A 20,851-nucleotide genomic window follows, 5' to 3' on the forward strand; every position below is an offset into this window, starting at 1 on the left:
AAAGGGCAGCCGCTCCCGAGTCCCCCTGGCTGGCCCCGTTTCCTGCCTCTCTGGGCATCGGAGCTCGCTGGCTGTGGGTTGGGCCCTGGGAGGCTGCGAGGCTGGATGCGCCCCCTTGCGCTGTCCCTCAAAATTTATTGTATCGTTGGAATCTACATGGCATCTTATAAGATATCCAGAATGTTGCACAAATAAGTCTCCTTGTGATCCGATGTGCAGTCACTGGTTTCCTTATCAGCAAATATTTCCAGAAAGCTGGGACGATGCCACCCTGCAGCCATAGCTGTCAATTTTCAGATTTGAAAATAAGGGATCAGCAGCCTCACCTGTCCTGGGGACAAGTCTACAGGATATCCAACAGCCCGGGATAGCAGCGGGAAATGGCACTGGAATAAGGGAATTTCCGGCAAAAAAGGGAAGGTTGACAGCTATGCCTGCAGCCCGAATGGGTAGCTGGAGGAGGCAGTCCAGTTCCCAGCTCTGCTGGTTGGGATCATGCAATCACTTAGCTCCAGCAACCGACCCAATCTGATGAAAATAGGGACATCCCATTCCATAACTATAATTTTACTATTTATACACCACACATCTTATTACGTTGCCCCAGCCACTCTGGGAAGTTTCCAACATGTATAAAAACATAATAAAACATTAAACATTAAAAAAACTTTCATTTTTTAAAAAATAATTTTTATTAATTTTTCAACACGAATATACAATCTTATCCTAATTTTCTCAAATTTAACTCTGTTTAGACTTCCTTCCTAAAAAACTTTCCTATACAGGATTGCCTTCAGAGGGCCCGTGGGTTGGATAACTCCATTCCCTCCAGCATTTCTTCAATGAAAATAGGGAGACCCTAAGGAAAAGCGAGACATTCTGGGATCAAATCAGAAACCAGGATGGCTTCTCTAAATCAGGGACATCCCTGGAAAATACTGGCACTTGGAGGGTTTGTCTTTCCCTGCTTTTTCATTCGCTGCCTCTGGTCTCCTGCATCCATTTAGCAGAGGAGGGGAGCAGTTTTGGCCTTCATACTTCTCCGCCCCCCACCCCCAATATAACCAAAAGCACAATATAACCAAAAACACACACACCATTTGGGAGTGAGGAACAAAAAATAATAATCGTTTTATTATTTTATTACTTATTTTTTGCAGTTCAATCTACTGTATCTATAAATTTTATTGTTTATAGCCAATGGCCACCACTATACAAGCACAAATCATGCAGCTGCAAAACAAAAGGCATTGCATGCACCAGACCAGGATAAATCTATAGCGTCCAAAATTTATTTTCACATTTGTTTCAATGGGAAGGATATAGGGCAGCATAGTCCAGGTGGTGAGCTCCAGATTACAGCTTCCATCATCCTTGACTGTCATCCCTGCTGGCTGAAACTGATGGGAACTGGACACCAACATCTGGGGACACCTCAATGGCTATGCTCTGATATACAGTGTTGTGTATTGAGTCAAAGGATTTTATATCTGTATTATTATTGTCTGTATTTGCATTAGGGTAAAGTAACTGCCTTTTGGTTCCAGAGGGTACAGCTACTATTGGTTCATTTAAGCCGCTGTATTTGGATCCTCTGTCTTATTGGTTTCCTCCAAAAGGCAGGACTGTGATTGCCTGATATTGTTCCCTCCAAAATGTATCCTTTCTAGCTAGTTCCCTGTCCCTATAAATGTAGCTCTTCCCTCCTCAGGTCTCAGTCTTGTTTGCTTTAATAAAGAAGTGTTACTAGAGAACTGACTCTGGCATGTTATGTCAAGAGAGCTGAATCACAAACCCCACGTCACAACATACAGAATCTACAAAAGATTAAGGCACTGATCCAGAAGACAATGAACTGCGAATAGCAAGTGTAGCTAGGAGGAGAATGCATTGGCAGCAGGGTTTGGAAGCTGTTCCCTGACACAAATCCCCTTATTTCCTCCTCTGGAGATCTGAGGTCTACAAACCAATGGGTTGTTTTATTCAGAATAAGCTCACTGACATCAATGGAGCTATCATCATAATCATCTCCTCTATGGGTGCCGCTAAGTGCCCTCTGTCTTTGAGCTTTTTGCTCTCCTTGTTTTAAGGCTCGCTGGTTTCTCTAAGTCTGGGGAAAGTGCTAAGGATGATGGTTTAATTTCCATAAATGAGAATGTTTTAAGATGTAGTTTCCTTTGACAGTAGCCCTCATGTGTGTTACTCACATGAGGGAGGCATTCCATTCTGTTGAGACTGTTATTCCAGTAACTCCCAGTACGTTTCCGAGCACAATTCAATGTGTTGGCGCTGACCTTTAGAAAGGCCTCGGTCCAGTATACCTGAAGGAGCATCTCCACCCCCATTGTTCTGCCCAAACACTGAGGTCCACGCTGAGGGCATTCTGGTGATTCCCTCCCTGTGAGAAGCCAAGTTACAGGGAACCAGGCAGAGGGCCTTCTCGGTAGTGGCACCCGCTCTGTGGAACACCCTCCCACCAGATGTCAAAGAGAAAAACAACTAACAGACTTTTAGAAGACATCTGAAGGCAGCCCTGTTTAGGATGCTTTTAATGTTTAACAGACTATTGTATTTTAATATTCTGTTGGAAGCTGCCTAGAGTGGCTGGGGAAACCCAGCCAGATGGGCGGGGTATAAATAATAAATTATTATGATAAATTATTAAGTGCAAATCAGGTAAGTGTAAAGAGAACTGTTTCAACCCAACTGTAGTGCATATGTAATACAGCCATACCTTGAATGTCAAACGCCTTGCAACTCAAATGTTTCAGAAGTCGTATGTCCGACACAGCTTCTGATTGAGTGCAGGAAGCTCCTGCAGTCAATCGGAAGCCGTGCCTTGGTTCTCGAACAGTTCCAGGAATCAAACGGACTCCCAGAACGGATTAAATTCGAGAACCAAGGTACGACTGTACAGGGATCAGGATCAGTGTGTTTGCAACTTCAGCTGAAAGTATTTTTCACAACTTTTTTTAACAGTAAAAACTTTTAATTAGTTCTATTTGACAAGAACATTGACAGCCACCAACAATTATGTGGATTTGTTTGCTAAAAAGGACAGATGTAAACAAAGCTCGGAGCTAAACAGGTAACTTCACAAATGAACCTTACCGTATTTTCCCCTCTATAACACGCAGATTTTTTCTCCTAAAAAGGAAGGGGAAATGTCTGTGCGTGTTATGGAGCGAATGTGTGGTCCCTGGAGCCAAAAAATCAAGCAAAAGTCAAATCGCGAGTCACAGAGAAGGGAAACCTGAAAAGAGGAAGTGGCAGCTTTCCTGTATTCTGCCTCAGGGTCTTACTGCCCACCCTCCTCTGTTTCGTTGCTGTGATTGCTGAAACGGAACAAAGAGCAGGGAAAGCCCCTCCCCTCCAGGCAAGCAGAGGGGAAAGTGTCGTCTCTGTGCTCCGGTACTGCTGGGGGAGAGGGAGAGAGAGTGGGGGAGGGAGAGGGAGAGGGGGGGAGGGGGAGGGAGAGAGAGAGAGAGAGAGAGAGATGGCTGGCTTGGGGGGGAACTTTTGCCTCCCACCCGTTAAATCCCTCTCCAGCATTCTTAGCCAGCTGCTTCTCTGCACACCCCTCTCATGTCCCTTCTTTGTTTTTCCTTCGCTCCCCACTTAAAATGTGGTTACAAAGCATAGATCAACATGGATCCTCAGGATCTTTGCATTGGGTCACCCCAAATTCACCACCAGATCACATAGCATGTCCATGGCTACAGCCTGCACCAAAAAAATCACACACCCACTGTTGCCTGGGGCTGCAATGGTGCAAAAACATGGTTAAAAAGCATGGATCCACATGGATCCTCAGGATCTTTGCATTGGGTCACCCCAAATTCACCATCAGATCACATAGCATGTCCATGGCTACAGCCTGCACCAAAAAAAGCACGCACCCACTGTTGCCTGGGGCTGCAATGGTGCAAAAACATGGTTACAAAGCATGGCTCCACAGGGATTCTCAGGATCTTTGCATTGGGTCACCCCAAATTCACCATCAGATCACATGTCTGTGGCCACAGCATGAAGCACAAAAATGATACATCCACTGTTTCATTCAGAATGTTTTTTCCCTTGTTTTCCTCCTCTAAGAACGATGTGCGTGTTATGGTCAGGTGCGTGTTATAGAGCGAAAAATACGGTATATTTTCCTGCTTGACTAGACCAGCTGCCATGTTTGGGTTGTTTTGTTTTGGTTTTTTGAAAGGAAAAAAAAAGGCTCAAGTATCATTTTGACAGGCAGCAAACTTTCACCCTTAAGAACTATGGAATCTCTTATCTGCCACACAAGAAACAAGGCCTAATTCCACCCCCACCCCACCAAGACACACCTTAATCCTCTCTAGCTATTTACTGGTCCATCAACCCTGATGGACCTAGAAATATTCCCAGTTCCCCGAATTGCTGTCAAAACTATCCTCAAGCAGATATTTCCCCTAATATTTCTTCACCTCAGACGATCTGATCCAAATCAACATTCATAAGCATGGAAACCGAATATGTTGATGCTTGCCTAAATTTCCCAGATTGGCAACTTGCAATCCCAGTTCCTGGCAGTCTGTTTCTGAACTATAAGGCATTGGCTGGTTCCTGTCACCTGGCAGCTGGAGGTTTCCAGAGAGAGAGTGCAGAGGGCTGAGGAACCAGACGCTGGGACTTCAACTGGAGTTCAACAACACATGGGCCCCAGCCCTGCTATATGCTATATGGAGACAAAGAATGCTTTCTTTTCAATCAGATTCAGAACTATTTCCTGTCTTCTTACCTATGAATTACATTTCTGTTGCACACTTCCCTCATCAAGCCCACCACAAGATATATTGCTTTCACGCACACAGCAACCCTGTGAGGGAGGTTTCACATGAAGATGGTGACTGGCTTTAAGACACTCAGAGCTTCACGACTGAGGAGGGATTTGAATTGTCCCTGGCATTTGTGGACCTAGACGCAAGGAAACCTGTGGTCCTTCAGAGATCATTGGACTCCAGCTCCCATGAGTCCCAGCCAGGATGGCCAATGCCAGGGAAGACGTGAGTTGAAATCTAACAACATCTGAAGGGGCCACAGGATGCCAGCCTTTTGCCAGGTAAATATTCTGTAACCATTTTTTCGTTCTGGCTCACTTTTATTTTTCATGTTTGAACGTACAAAGGAACAAACTGTGCCTCAAAGAGGAAAGATCACCCAATCCCTGCCTCACCACCGGGTCGATTTCTTGAAAGTCCGTAACGGAAGAAAAAAAGGAATATAGCCAAGCAATATAGATATATAGACATTGCAACCATTTGCCTCTACCTTTGGCACCAGCCTACACTTAAACACTCTGCTGTGGGGAACATTTCGTTATTTGTTAAATGAAACGCCAGTGACCCATTGGAAAAATCTATTTTGTGGGAGCGGGGTCCAAACAGAAGCAGTGGGGATTGATGCCCATTGCTTGGCAGAGCAAGAGGAAGTGTTAGACGGAGCCAACCAATTCCAGAACCATCTTGTATAATCTGCAAGATAAAAAATGTAAAAATTATATAACTTCACAGCTGAAGATTTTACTGTTTGAGGGCTCTTGTGTTTCTAATATTTTGTTGGAAGCCACCCAGAGCAGTAGGGCAACGCAGTTAGATGGGAGGTGTACAAATGATAAAATTCTGATGATGAAAAACTTAAGAAAAAAATAAAGAAGTGAATATATATAAAATAATGATAAACATTCAACTCAGCAGCTTTTCAGTGTGACACTTGTGGCTGTGTTTCTTTTTCAAGCTCACTTTTGCCTGGCGGCATCAACAATGTGGCCGCTAGCAGCTGGCTTTCCAAGTTCACCTCTGGTAATCGGGGGCCCCTTGCAAGCGACCCCTCCATTCCCCGAGTCGAGTTCTTGCTGTGAGCTGGCCCCCTCCTGCAAGAGAAGCTCACGCTCTCAAAGAGCTTCAGCTTCTCTGGGGCCAAGAGAGCGGCAGTGGCCACAATGCACTCCTTCACCAGCTCACCTCTGGAGAGCGGGCGGAGCTTTTTGGAGACCAGCTCGCTCACCATGAAGCTGGCTTGCTCCACGCTGTCCATTTCCTTCCTTGGTTCCGGGGCAATGCCTTGCTGGGCGTGCAGGTCCATTTTCAGCGCCTTGACCTTCTCCTCGCGCAGCTGCCCTTGGAACTCCTCGTACTGGATGTGCTTCGTCCTGTAGTGCCTCTGCAGGTTGGCCTTCTTCAGGATGGAGAGGGCCTCACCACAAATGAGGCACACGGGCATGCCTTTCAGCTCCACAAAGAAATAGTCGTGTGTCCATTTCTTATTGAAAATGCGGCACTCCAAATCTATCTTCCTCTTCTTGTGCGACGGCATTGCAACCAAATGATCTAACAACAAAGAAACAGGTGGAGCGGTTAACTGGATTTATTCCGGGGTGAGGGGAGTGATAATATAATTATTATCAAGAGCGATCAAAAGAAAATACTGGAAACGAAGGCTCCACAACCACCATCTTGTGCTTCGGTCCCCTTCAGCCTTATTAATGGGAGAGGAAGCCCTGCCTTCCATGGTAGGATTAAAAACTCAGATATCTATCAGTTAATTGCTAAATGTCTCCTTAAACCTAGGCTACGGTTGCCACAATGGAATGCCGAGGTGCCATTTTTTACTTTTGGCAATGAAATTATCCTTATTATTCATTTCATTTCTATACCGCTTTATATTTTAAAGAAAAAGCCTCAAAGCGCTTCACAACACATCAAATAAAACAAATAAAAAAATAAAAACCAATTCAAGCTTCAAGGAAAATATTTCAGATCCTTCTTCTCCCCCTCTTCTTGTGTGGGTTCTCCCGTGTGTCAGGAGAGAGGGGCTACCTGGCTGAAGCTCTAACTGCAGTCAGGGCAATGGGAAGGTTTCTCTCACCTGTGTGGATTCTGACCCCCAAGCTCTTCCTGCACTCAGAGCACCTGGATGGCTTCTTCCCCATGTGGATCCTTTTGTGTGAAGTGAGCAACGATTTCCAGCCAAAGCTCTTCCTGCCCTCGGAGCACCAGTACAGCTTCTCTCCTGGGAAAGCCCCCTTGCACACAGTGAGCTCCTCAAGGCTTTCCCACACAGGCTGCAGTGATTGGGGTCAGGGCCATAGTTAGGGGACAGCGAGGAAAGCACCCACTAGGGGCGCAGGTGAGGAGGGCCCCCCAAAAGCAGCTAAAAATATGTCAGTAATATGTCCATAAATAAAAATTTCGATGATCGCCTGATAAGAAAAAGTTTTAAATAGAGGGTCTTTATATGATACCCGGGGGCCCTGCAACATAGCCGCTCGGAACAGAAAAGGGATTGGGGTGTGGAGGGGGGTGTTGCCCAGAAGAGAAGCGGCTCTGGCCCAGCAGAAGCCCCCCCTCCCCCCCTCTCAGCAGCCTGACCAAGAGGGCAAGTTGAGGTTGAGGGCAGTGCGCAACGTGAGGGAAGGCAAGAGGCTGCATGCGTCCCTCTCTGTGTGTGTGAGTGGGTATCCAAGTGGAGGGATGGTGGAGGGAGCCAGCCCAGCACCAGGCTTCAGAGGTTCCTTTCGTTAGTGGAATGAGAGGGTTGCTGCCTCTGCCGCTGCTGCTGCCATCACAACACACGAAGGCAGCAAAGGCAGCAGCTGGCAATTTATTGTATATAGGCTCTACCACTCGAGCTGTGGGGGTTCGGATTGGTGAACACCGATCATGTATTAATAATGCTAATTTGGAGGCACCTCTGGTAGAACATTTTGCTTCTCATAATCATTCAGATACAGATCTATTATTTACAGTTTTATGGGTGAATCAGAAGGCAATTAGCATCAGAAAAGATTATGAGCGACAGTTACGGCAACAAGAAACACGGTTTCTTTTCATGTTTCAAACCATTTATCCAGGGGGGTCTCAACTCTAAGTTAGACTTTAATTGTTTCAAATTTCATTTCACTGGTCAACAACAATTTTGTTGTCTGTGTTTTTTCAGTTGATTTAGGACGAATCTGATGCACTGAATCCAAAAATCACATTGGTTTTGCTCAATCAGGTCAAGTTTTTGAGCTATGGCCACATGTCTTTTTTTACGTTTTTGTTCACATGTACGCTTGTGTGGGGGACGCGGGTGGCGCTGTGGGTAAAAGCCTCAGCGCCTAGGGCTTGCCGATCGAAAGGTCGGCGGTTCGAATCCCTGCGGCGGGGTGCGCTCCCGCTGTTCGGTCCCAGCGCCTGCCAACCTAGCAGTTCGAAAGCACCCCCGGGTGCAAGTAGATAAATAGGGACCGCTTACTGGCGGGAAGGTAAACGGCGTTTCTGTTTGCTGTGCTGGCTTGCCAGATGCCCCCTGGAATTTGTCACACATGCATGCACACACCCAGATACTCATGAATCTGTCAGTCTGTCTGTGCTTGGCTGCCCAGAGTTTAAATGCAGGACTTTTCACATTCACACACCCTTTCAAACACAGGTCCTTGGAGAGGATCCCTAATTTGGCAGAGGGGGGGGCAGGACTTTATAGGTAATAACCAGCACATTGTGTCCAGAAACAGACAATTAGGCAGACGGAGCTGTTCTAATAAGGGAGTCCTATGCTGCCTATAGCCAGCCCTGGTCAGCAGTGTGTCTGCAGCTCTTTCAGCCAGTTGAACTTTCTGAGCTCTTTTCAAAGGCAGCCCCAGGTAGAGTGTGTTAAACTAACTCCTACGCAATGTGGCGCCAGACTGCTTTCTTTTTTTGTAATTATCCGTTTGTTTTAAATTCTGTAGCTTAAATTCTCTTGATGCTTGTTTTTTTGAGAAGGGCCTCTTACGGTCACAAAGCAATGATTTTCAGGGCAGCTCCATAACACTGATTGTGCCCTCACACTGCCCCTTTTTGTGTGGGGATTTGGATCCATTAAAGGAGCAGACAGGGAAAGGTTAAGCAGAATCCCACCCACCCGCTGCGCCACTCTTAGGTGTGCTCAGTCGTCACCTGCTCCATGACTCCACCTTGCATGAGAAAGAAGGATGGAGCTGCAGGAAACAGGAAGTGGTCCTTCCACCAGCCAGGACATCTCATCATCACAGACAGATCTAGTCTCCTGCTGGGGAGTCAAGAGTGGCCCTGGGATGGCAGAGAGAGGAGGGGAAGGGCCCAGCGACAGAAGGGAAGGCAGGGCTCCAGATGCTCCCTTGGACCCCTTCCTTGACACCAAGGGGAGCTCCTCTTCTGGGGCTGAAAGCATTGCCGTGGAGGTTTCATTTTTGTCATGATTGCAAGGGAAGAAGGGAAGGTAACCCCCCCCCCCAACACAAAGAACTGAATGAAAAAAGCCCTGTTCTGAGCGATTAGCTACTGTAGAGCATAATGGGGGGTTTAGCTGTGATGCTCACCTGCCTCCCTGGAGGAGTCTTTTCTTGGGGTCAGGGAGCTGAGGAGCAACATGAAGTTCCCAGGTTACATTTCCTTCTGGTCAGCTATTCCAGCTCTTGTCTCCTCCCCATTTCTTTATGGAGGGCAAAGGCTATGCACTTTGTATAGATGCAACTATAACCAACAACTGGCGTCTTCTGGGTGCACTGAGCTACCCCCCCCCCCTTCCGCCTTCTCTCCTCCAGATATAATACAGATTCCCTCAGCATCGTGCCCCACCTTCCAGAAGGCAAATATATATGGTTGTTTATTTAGGACATATTTATCAGCAGTGATAAATATGACATTAATTGGTTACTGAACAACGGCTTCAATGCTGTCAACATGAGCTTTGTCTGAGGTTGCAGACATATCCATTTCGTTCAAGAAAGATGCAGAAAATACTTTTCCTTTTTGATTCTGGGCACTTGACTTCTCCCATCCTGCTACCATCATGGCAGACATTTGGGGCTGAGATCCAGGGCCCCCTCAGCAGCAGCAACAACAACAGATGGAGCCCCCACAAACATTTGTCACATTTTGAAGGGTTTTTTTATTAAAAACAAACAAAAGGCTTTTCCTTAGGCTCTCATAGCCCTGAAATTAGCTCTTGAAAAAGAGAGGGTTGCCAAATAGCATGGCCCCCAAGAATGAAAACAAACACTTCCAAATTCTTTTTTGCACCCCCAGAGACAGGTCTCAGCAACCTTTTAAAGTCGAGGGCCAGATCACTGTCCTCAAACCTCGCTGCGGGAAGGAGTATGAGTGCGCATTCTTTCGTTACTACACGATCCAAAGATTAAACAAAAAAATAATAAAGTTCTGAAGGTCCCAGTTCTGCACCGCAGCATATCTGTTCCGTTCTGAGAGACCCTCCCAGGGTTCTGGGGTGTATGAAGCCTTGATTCCCTGTTTTTAACTCCGCTACCGAATGCAGCGAGCGGTTCCTTCTGCAAGACGCGTGTTCTCCGCTCTCCTGTCCTGGAGGGGGAGACGCTTTCGGTAGCGGAGTTAAAAACAGGTTGTCAGGGGCTGCCTCAAGTCTCAGCTCACAAAAGACCAACGCCAAGCTCTTCTTATATACAAGGATGTTTATTGCAGTTCATTATTGGTTCCACAACCGAGGCGTGCAGCCCCGCGTCTCTTAGCCTTAGACGTTTGAAGTCCCCTCTGAATCGGTCCCGCCTCTACACCAGTTTAAGAGGCTTGTGCTAGTCCACCTCTTCCTGTCCTTCCTTTTCCGCAGGGTCTTTCTGCCCCCCTGAGTTCCTTCCCTCCTGCTTTCCCCTGACGCGGAGTCCCCAGATGCCTGCTCCCCCCTCCTTCGTGCTTTGGGACCAGGCTCCTCCTCTGGGCTCTCTGCATTTCCGCGCGCCTCCACAATTGAACTTGGCGCGCGTTCGCTTCCCCTGACCTTCCTCTTGACAGTTACACTACTCCCTGTACTACTCTCCGCCCCTTCCGGCAGGACGTCTTGCCCCGATCTCCTTCCCCTGTCTCCTTCCTGCTCTGCTCCGTGTGTCACACTGGGAACTCCACCCTCTGCACTCCGTTCCTGCTGGGAAGCCGGCCCCGATCTCCCACTCCCACTCGGGGTTTCCCACTCCCACTCGGGGTTTCCAGCCCGTGGCCCTTAGGTTGCTGACCCCTGTCCAGAGACTTCACAGCCATCTTCACTTCCTAGGAACTCTGGGAACTGTAGTTCTGGGAGGAACCTCTTAGAAATTTCTGCGCCTCCTCAGCCAACTACAATTGGACATCCTGAGACTACAATTCCCAGAAAAGCTGGACCAAGGTCTTTAGCCACAGCCCTGACCAAATAATGGAGCTTTCTCTTCTATCCCTCTCCACCTCCCACATTCACAACAAATCAGTCTCCCACTCCTCAGTCCCTTTCACTAACCTCCCCTAGCCCTAATTCTTCTACATTCCTTTAAAACATTTCTGTGAACTAAGGAACACAAAAAACACCCTCACTGGTCACCTTCCACAGGTCAAAAGCCAATGCAGAAAATATTTAATAAAAACAGCTCTAAACAGGTACACAAGAGCACAGAAAAAAGGAGATGAGTTTCAAAAGCAATACCAAATGAACATTTAACACAGGGACCTTTCATTCAGCTGGAAAATGCTATCAGTAAAAAGGTCTTCAATGGGTTATGCAAAGTCCAAGTAATGAGCGCCTGGAATACTGATCTACAAGACAAGGGCAGCCCATCATTTGGGCAGTGAAAGGCAGACCTGAAAACTAAACAGATTCAACACACACCTTGAGCATTCCAGATTCACACTCCCTCCCTGTTTATCTAGCAAAAAGTTGCCACTTATTTTGTACATTTAGTATATATGACCTTCATTACTTTTATACATACATATGTGTATACAAATTTAAGTACAAACACTAAAACATCATTCCATGCATTTACATCTGATTTCCCCCTTTATGAGTTTCTTGGTGTAAGTAGTGAACCCTGAGTGGAAAACTCCATACATTTCTATCATTTCCCTAGTGTGAATTTACTAATGAACATTAAGGTCTCCACTCCCTCTGAAGTCCTTTCCACATTCAATACGCCTGTAGTTTTCATTGTGTGTGAGTTAGCTGATGTCTTCTAAGGTGTCCACTTTGACTGAAGCTCTTAACACACTCCATACATTTAAATGGTTTCTCTCCTGTGTGAGTTTGTTGATGTATTCTAAGTGTTTCACTACGACTGAAGCTATTTCCACATTCAATACATTTAAATGGTTTCTCCCCAGTGTGAGTTCTTTGATGTATTCTAAGGATTTCATATCGACTGAAGCACTTTCTACATTCAATACATTTAAATAGTTTCTCCCCCGTGTGAATTTGTTCATGTACTTTAAGTGCTCCGTTATGACTGAAGCTCTTTCCACACTGCATACATTTAAATGGTTTCTCTCCCGTGTGAGTTCGTTGATGTATTCTAAGTGTTTCACTACGACTAAAGCTATTTCCACATTCAATACATTTAAATGGTTTCTCCCCAGTGTGAGTTCTTTGATGTATTCTAAGGATTTCATATCGACTGAAGCTCTTTCCACATTCAATACATTTAAATGGTTTCTCCCCCGTGTGAGTTCGTTGGTGTACTTTAAGTGCTCCGTTACGACTGAAGCTCTTTCCACACTGCATACATTTAAATGGTTTCTCTCCCGTGTGAGTTCGTTGGTGTATTCTAAGATCTCCACTTTGACTGAAGCTCTTTCCACATTCAATACATTTAAATGGTTTCTCCCCCGTGTGAGTTCGTTGGTGTATTTTAAGTGTTCCGTTACGACTGAAGCTCTTTCCACACTGCATACATTTAAATGGTTTCTCCCCCGTGTGAATTTGTTCATGTAGTTTAAGTGCTCCGTTATGACTGAAGCTCTTTCCACATTCAATACATTTAAATGGTTTCTCTCCTATATGACTTCGCTGATGACTTTTAAGTGTGCCACTTCGACTGAAGCTCTTTCCACAGTCCACACATTTAAATGGTTTCTCCCCTGTGTGAGTTCGTTGGTGTATTCTAAATGCTCCACTTTCACTGAAGCTCTTTCCACATTCAATACATTTAAATCGTTTCTCCCCCGTGTGAGTTCGTTGATGTCTTCTAAGATTTTCACTTCTACTGAAGCACTTTCCACATTCAATACATTTAAAAGGTTTCTTCCCCGTGTGAGTTCGTTGGTGTATTCTTAGTGCATCATTTCGACTGAAGCTCTTTCCACATTCAATACATTTAAATGGTTTCTCCCCTGTGTGAGTTTGTTGGTGTATTCTAAGTTTTCCACTTCGACTGAAGCTCTTTCCACATTCCGTACATTCAAATAGTTTCTCTCCTTTGTGAGTTTGTTGTTGTATCCTCAATTTCTTTGTTCTTTCGCATAAATTCACAGGTGGCTCCATAGAATTCTGACTTTCATCTTCCTCACCTGTTTGGGAGTCTGGGAGGAAAGAGAATCCTGTTAGACTTTCAAGAAAGACAAAAAGGGAACTGAACACATGTCAATCCCAATCTGTACCTTCTCTCATTTTTAACACCTTCATTCTCCACTATCCTCTCTAGGGTCCAATTTTATGAAAGCTGATGAGATAGTGGCAAGAGCAACACATGATCACTCCATTCACAACCGGCAAGCAGGAAACCGGCAAGCAGGATTGGAGCACAAGAGTCTTCTCTGCCTTCCTGTGCTTTCCAGAAACTAGTATTAAGAAGCATTATTGCCTAGGACCACGAGGGCAGAGACGAGACGTCAGTCTTATCCTTTTCTTCAAGCTATCCATGTTGCTGGCCGTCACTGTCTCCTGTAGCATAGATTCCATAAATGAACTACACTTCTGTTTATTCATCTTTTGCAGCCCTTAAAGGCTGATAAATGTATTATTGCCTAAGCTTTTGTGGGCTGCAGTCTGACAAAGTGGACTCTTGACCAGGAAAGCTGGTGCCACTATAAACTTCTGAGTCTCTTTGTTGGCTTTGTGTACTTATTTTCAAATTTGCACCAAGGTTATACCACAGTATCTCCATGGAAGCTTAGGGACGGACAAAATTACAGGGTGTCAGCTCCGTGAATCTCAAGCCTCTCGTGCCTCCGCTGACAGAGCCTGAGAACGCAAGAGATGTGATTCAGTTGGAATGTGAAGCAGGGGAGGAGCAGCCAAGCTGCAGCAGGAGGAAAGAACAAAGAGCAGGAAGAGGGGGTGCCAGGGGGGGGCACAGACTGTTATTTCCAGTTTGAGCTCTGACACAGAGACCCTGGAAATAGCGTGTCCAAAAAATCGTAGGCTCAAGAGAATATGCGAGAAGAGGGGAAAAGAAAGCGAAAGTGGGGGCTTCTTTGCTGGAGGACTCGGCAACTGCAAGCTGGGATGAACAGGCTAAAGACTGAGCTCCACAGTGATTTGTGAGTTTGAGCAATAAACCTGAGATAATTACTACTGGAGTTGTCTCGCGTCTGTGCGGGAGACCCAAGGGGCGCTAAAATTATTATCCCACTCACTCACTCACTCTCACAAACAACCCCAGTCTGTAAGATTGGCAAGTTTACACAATTTGCTTATAATACCAGACACTCTTGGACTTTATATGCCCAATCCTAAGTGTAGAGCCTCCAGCCACAGGAATCGTGTATCATGATAATGGGTCCTTTGTCCCTTAAGCCCACCAAACTGGGGAGGTGCATGCATTTATTGTGTTTTGATGCTGGTGGAATGTATCATTCTGACTCTGTCTATAAAAAATAAAGGTAATAGAAACCATTTAAATACATTAATTATAAATAATTATGGGAAACATTTCCATTCCCCTTCACCCATTATTCAGGATTGGTGTGCAACATCATTATCATCAATTATTCCTGCCATGGAAATAACACCTAAGGTTTCAAAGCCTGGAGGAAGAAAATCTGCCCCCACTACTTTAGGAAAAGGATTCAAGAAACAAAGAGCTGCTCCGGAGAAGGCCTCACCCCTTCCTTCTTCCTGTCAGGAACTTCCTTCCATTTGTCTCCTCTCCATCTTTTCCTCTTTCTCCCTCCACCTTCCATCTATCCCTGTCCCCATCTCCTCTCCTCTGGAACTCACCAGATTTCTCCAAGGGTCCTGGGAGGGAATGCTCAGAGGTTGTGGGGAGGGATGCAGGAGACAGCCTGACCAGGTCAACCGTCCATCTTCCTCCTTCCATCCTGGCCAGGCTTGCAGGTTCAGTCTCAGCTAGGTTTGCAGGTTGAGCTTCCTGAGGAGCACAGAATCCAGAGCAAGTTGCAGCTTCCTGGGAGGGAGGGAAGAAGAAGAAGCCAAGGGAGTCTGAGAGCCCCTGCAGGGATTCTCCTGCCCAAGACATTCTGCTGCCCCTGGAGAAGCCCCAATTGGGCACCCCTTCCCAAAAGCCCCCTCCCATTTTCAAACACCTTTGGCAATCCCTTTCACCTGCCTGTCCCACCTCGTGGCCTGAGAGGAGATCCCTTGGAACTTAAGAGTTAATCTGCAAAGGACTGCTCTGAATACATGGGTGGCCCTTGCATGGAGAAGAAGGAATCTTCTTGCTTGCATCTGGACCCCCTGGGAGAGGCGGGGGATCTGCCCACTGCTCCCTCTGCCCTCACTGCCTCCTCCAATGTCCTCCTGCCCTGCAAAAACCCTTTGCTCTTGTTTCTCAGGGGAGAGAGGCAGAAAGAGCCTTCAAACCCATCCGTTTCCTCCTCTGCTCCCCCTCCTGTCCTTTTGGGAAACAGGAACTTTGGTCATGAGTAAACAACTTAGATGGCAAGTTTGCAAGATAAGCACTTTAAAGCACTGCTTGTTCCTACTATGTGTGTCTCTGTGTGTTTGGACCTAGAGGACAGCATACATGATTCCAAAAAGAGGGCAATTCTTTAAAACCGAAGGCCATTTCTACAAAATGGAAGACTTCCAAAGGCAGCCTTTTACAAGGAAATTTTTGACGGTTTTTAGTTTGTTGGAAGCTACCCAGATGGGCAGAGGCAACCCAGGATGCAAATAATAATAATGATAATAATAATAATAATAATAGCTTCCTAAGCCTGTCCTGGGACGCGGGTGGCGCTGTGGGTTAAACCACACAGCCTAGGACTCGCCAATAAGAAGGTTGGCGGTTCGAATCCCCGCGACCAGGTGAGGTGAGCTCCCGTTGCTTGTTCCGTGCTCCTGCCAACCTAGCAGTTCAAAAGCACGTCAAAGTCCAAGTAGATAAATAGTTACCGCTCCGGCGGGAAGGTAAACGGCGTTTCTGTGCGCTGCTATGGTTTGCCAGAAGTGGCTTAGTCATGCTGGCCACATGACCCAGAAGGTGTATGCTGGCTCCCTCGGCCAATAAAGCGAGATGAGTACCACAACCCCAGAGTCGGTGACAACTAGACCTAATGGTCAGGGGTCCTTTACCTTTTTAAGCCTGTCCTGCTATGCATGCTGATCAGAGACTGTCCAAACAACCCTTTTGAACGCAACAGGGCTTCCTATTTTTACTGCTACCAGTGGGATCAGTCAAACCACGAAGCCACTGATCAGCCAGAGTTTCCTGTTTTCACCAAGCACAGTTTGAAGTTAGCTTAATATCCCAGCTTGTTCCAAAGCTGGCAGCTGTAGTTTCCTGGTTTGGGCAAAATGGAAAGTTTGTTAGTTATGGCTCATAAGAGACTGTCTGGTTTCAGTACAGTTCACCCTCAGGGCCAGCCCAATCATGAGGTAAGGTGGGACAATTAGGTCAGGAGGCAGATGCAGGGAGATATGGGACCAGCACATTCCCAGCTCCCCTGTTTGTTAGCCTTGCTGCCAGTGCAGGACCACAGCTGGTAAATTTGTGCAACTACCCATTTAGAGTCCTTCTCTTTTCCCCTCTCTCACTAAAGGTTGGGTGGGAGTCCTTCCTGGAGTGATGCATTCTGGTTCTGGGGGCCAGGAGAATGCGGTGGCGGCTAGAGTTTTTTGTTTTAATCTTGGGTCAACTTAGGTTTTAGCGTAACTTTGCTGCAGCAATGCATTAAAAACTGTTCCTATTTTTAACCCAGCTTTTCAGGTTGTGATTCAGTCATCTGAACCTGGCCATTATCTTAATAGATCTTGCAACAACCTTGCAAGGTAAGCCAGTCTTATTTAATGCGACTACACATGGGATTGCTGAGGCTGCAAGACGTGCCAAGATTTTTACCTCAGTGGGGAGAAAAGAGCATTTTGGAAATGGAGGCAATTTAGAGGAGGAAAACGGGGGTTGGTGGAAGGTCACCTCTTCTGACACAGCTTCTGCTCTGATAAAACTCAGAGTCACCTGCAGCTCTTTAGGTAAAGTAAGAATAGCAGGAGATATGATCGCAAACCTGCCATGCAAGGTTTGGTCTAGCAAACCTTTTTAAAGTGGATTAGAGAGAAAGTGCAGGGAGGAGGAATATTCACCACCAAAGCTAAGCAGAACCTCCATGTCTAGAGGCACTGGACCTGTGACCTCCAGGTGCTGGAAACCCAGGTGTGTGCATGTGACTTTATGGTCTGCATATCTTTTCTGTGTGCGCATGCATGTGCATACATTGGCCTCAAAGCTCACTGGAATGTGGCCTCCAGAATTAATGCAGCTTTAAGCCCATAAATGTTTCGTTCCTCCTGTTCTATCGGAAAGAACAATCAAATCTAAGACTATCAGGAGGAGAGAACTCCTGGATCTACAGAGTTAATGTTCTCAACATCCTATGGACACAAACTGCAATGAGATTTCTCTCTAATTACTAATTAGATTTTTTTTCTTAAAAAATTGAAGCAGATAACAGATTTGGGTGGCATGCGTATCTATGGCAAGAGAAGAAAAAAGGTTATAAATTGTTTGAAAACCAGATCTTCCGGAAATCGTTAATTGAAGTATGGGACAGATATAAAAATCTATTAGAAATGGGGGTTCCACATTGGTTATCCCCATTAGAGGTTATGGGAGTCAAGAAAATTAATATGAGGAGTAATTGGATTACTTACGGAGATTTAGTGGTAAAAGAAGGAGAGAAATGGAGATTGAAGCCATACGAGCAAGTAAAAGAACATGTATTTGATTGGCTGCACTACTACCTGATAAATGATATGTTTAAAAAGGATGTGAAAGAAAAAGGGTATAAAGAAAAAGATTCGAAATTTCAAACGGAAATTGTTAACAATGATTGTAAGATAATCTCAAAAATGTATAAAATATTATTGGAATGGCACACGATGGATGAGGAAGTTAAATCTGTAATGATTCACTGGGCCAGAGATTTAGGGTATAGTATTGATATGGAAGACTGGCAAAAAATATGGAATGAAAATCTGAAGTTTACAGCATGTACTATGTTAAAAGAAAATGGTATGAAAATGGTATACAGATGGTATATAACACCAGTTAAATTGGCAAAAATGTATAAAACCTGTAACAAATGTTGGAAATGTAAAGAGAAAGAGGGTACTTTTATTCATATGTGGTGGGAGTGTAAGAAAGTGAAGGGGTTCTGGGAAATGATATATAATGAGTTAAAGAAAATGCTGAAATATAGCTTTGTAAAGAAACCAGAAACCTTCCTACTGGGAATAACTAGAAATGAAATAAATAAGAGGGACTGTAAACTCTTTCAGTACGCAATAACAGCAGCGAGAACATTGATGGCCCAAAAATGGAAACAAGAAGAATTACCGACTTTGGAAGAATGGAGAAAAAAACTAACAGATTACGCAGAACTAGATAAATTAACTGGAAAAATCAGACTTCAAAGAGACCACAAGTTCCTAGAGGACTGGGGGAAATTCAGAGAATATTTGAAGAGTGTATGTGAGGAACAAACAACGCTAGTGTGTTTTAAAGAAGCTTTGTGGAAAAAATAAGGAATATTGCAAGAATGTAAACGAGGATAGAAAGATTTTACTTGAAGGCAATACTATAATTAAGGAATGTGAAGGTAGAAATTTAATTACGGATGATTGTCAGAGGAGCTGAGGGAGGTTCAAAAAGTTAAAATATGTGATTTGGAAAATTGTATGATTGGAGATATTGTGAAAATTTTAATAAAATTTATTATTAAAAAAAATTAGAAATATGAAGCAGTATAGAAATGAAATGAGTAATAATCTGAACATGAATAGCTAATTTCAATTTCGCCTTCCTCAGTCTTTTACAATACTGTCTTCAACTTTTTATTATCATTAATTCATTTCCATATGCCACACATCTTAAGAATCCTCCTTTCTTCTGCATTCTCTAAACTGTCACCCACTTCAACCCTCAGCCTTCATCTGAAAACTCTGCAGCCTTACTGGGGAAGGTGGAAATAGAACATTTAATGAGACAGGTTTAAGCCTGTCTCACTGATTTACACGCAGACACAAGAGGTCACTAGCTTTGACAGCTTCGGAAAAGATCAGGTGCCTTCTCCGGGAAATAGATCTATTAGCTGTTTTATTAGCCGTGACAGATCAACAGAGCCTCCATGTGTAGGCATAGTGTACCTTGATTTGGGGGAAGACAAAAGAAGCTATTTCCTTGCTAAATGAATCTGATGGACATCATTACTACAAGAGAAAAGAGAGCTTTCAAAGGCGATCAGACCAATTCACAAATGAGGGCGATAGGTTTATCAATGGCAGTGGAAGAGGAAGGGGGGGCAGGAGTAGTGGCCTGCAAAGGGTGTCAGGGGGCTGCAGGGTGAGAGGGACACCTCCCTGTTGCACTGCTCTTCCTTCCCCCCCCCCCGCCTCCCCTTCCCTCTCCGCCGTGGGGAGGACCGTGGAAGAGGACGGGGCTCCCTGCTGAGGGACAGGGAGAGGGGCGGCAAAAGCCCCATCTACGCCGCTGATCCGTGAGCGACTATATGCATCGTCCATCGGGAAGCAGCAGCTGCCCTAGACCCCTCATTCTGCCCCTTGAGCTCAGGACTGAAGGGAGCAGCTCCCCAGGGTCTCCGGCAGGGTCCGTGCCAGCCTGAGCCAGAGATGTTTGCCCCTGTGCCCTCCTGCAGATGCCCTGCCCCTCCGCTGCGCCCCTTCCCCTTCCTGCCCGGTTGGGGGGGGGGCGCCCTGCAGCCTCTGATTCCACTCGGGGCCTGATCCTGCCAGGCCCACCTGCTCTCCCCCTCCTCCCACCTCCCGCCTCCTGCACCTCGGACTCCTCGCTCCGTCCCTGCAGCGGAATCCGGCTCCTCTCCGGGGAAACTCGCCAGGCCACGGCCCGCTGCTCCTCCGCTCTCCTCGGCGGGGACAGGAAAGTGCAGCCGCTCTCGAGTCCCCCTGGCTGGCCCCGTTTCCTGCCTCTCTGGGCATCGGAGCTCGCTGGCTGTGGGTTGGGCCCTGGGAGGCTGCGAGGCTGGATGCGCCCCCTTGCGCTGTCCCTCAAAATTTATTGTATCATTGGAATCTACATGGCATCTTATAAGATATCCAGAATGTTGCACAAATAAGTCTCCTTATGATCCGATGTGCAGTCACTGGTTTCCTCATCAGTAAATCTTTTCAGAAAGCTGGGACGATGCCACCCTGCAGCCACAGCTGTCAATTTTCAGATTTGAAAATAAGGGATCAGCAGCCTCACCTGTCCCGGGGACAGTCTACGGGATATCTAACAATCCGGGATAGCAGCGGGAAATGGCACTGGAATAAGGGAATTTCCGGCAAAAAAGGGAAGGTTGACAGCTATGCCTGCAGCCCGAATGGGTAGCTGGAGGAGGCAGTCCAGTTCCCAGCTCTGCTGGTTGGGATCATGCAATCACTTAGCTCCAGCAACCGACCTTTCCAAACCCTCCAACATTAAACATTAAAACATTAAAAAACTTTCCTACACAGGATTGCCTTCAGTATAAGGTTGGGGAGTTGAGAAGTGGGGATAGAGGGGGGGGGAAGTAAACTTTCATTATTTTACAGAGTGCATATCCAAAGTTTTTGTGTCGGTGACACATGCATAGGTTCTCCTTCTATTCATTCATTTTCATTGGCAGTGAGAAAGATCGGGCCCCCAGGG

General features: G+C 45.9%; 2 protein-coding genes across 3 annotated transcripts in view; both read right to left on the reverse strand.

Moving 5' to 3' along the window:
* Positions 1-20,851, reverse strand: part of LOC309364400 (uncharacterized protein) — a 121,535-nt gene that overhangs the window by 12,641 nt on the left and 88,043 nt on the right. The gene's annotated exons all lie outside the window — the stretch shown is intronic.
* LOC309364826 (uncharacterized protein) lies at positions 11,349-19,594 on the reverse strand. Of its 2 annotated transcripts, XM_081902759.1 has the most exons (4): positions 19,456-19,578; positions 16,099-19,410; positions 14,962-15,148; positions 11,349-13,322 (listed from the first exon to the last, which is right to left on the reverse strand). In XM_081902759.1, the coding sequence occupies exons 3-4, from the start codon at positions 15,059-15,061 to the stop codon at positions 11,953-11,955; spliced, it is 1,470 nt and encodes a 489-aa protein (XP_081758885.1). In that variant the 5' UTR covers positions 15,062-15,148; positions 16,099-19,410; positions 19,456-19,578; the 3' UTR covers positions 11,349-11,952. The 2 variants fall into 2 exon arrangements, with proteins under 2 accessions (XP_081758885.1, XP_081758884.1); XM_081902758.1 differs by having other exon boundaries at positions 16,099-19,594.

Source organism: Podarcis melisellensis (genome assembly GCF_964234715.1).
Source record: "Podarcis melisellensis genome assembly, chromosome: 2".
Taxonomy (NCBI): Eukaryota; Metazoa; Chordata; class Lepidosauria; order Squamata; family Lacertidae; genus Podarcis; species Podarcis melisellensis.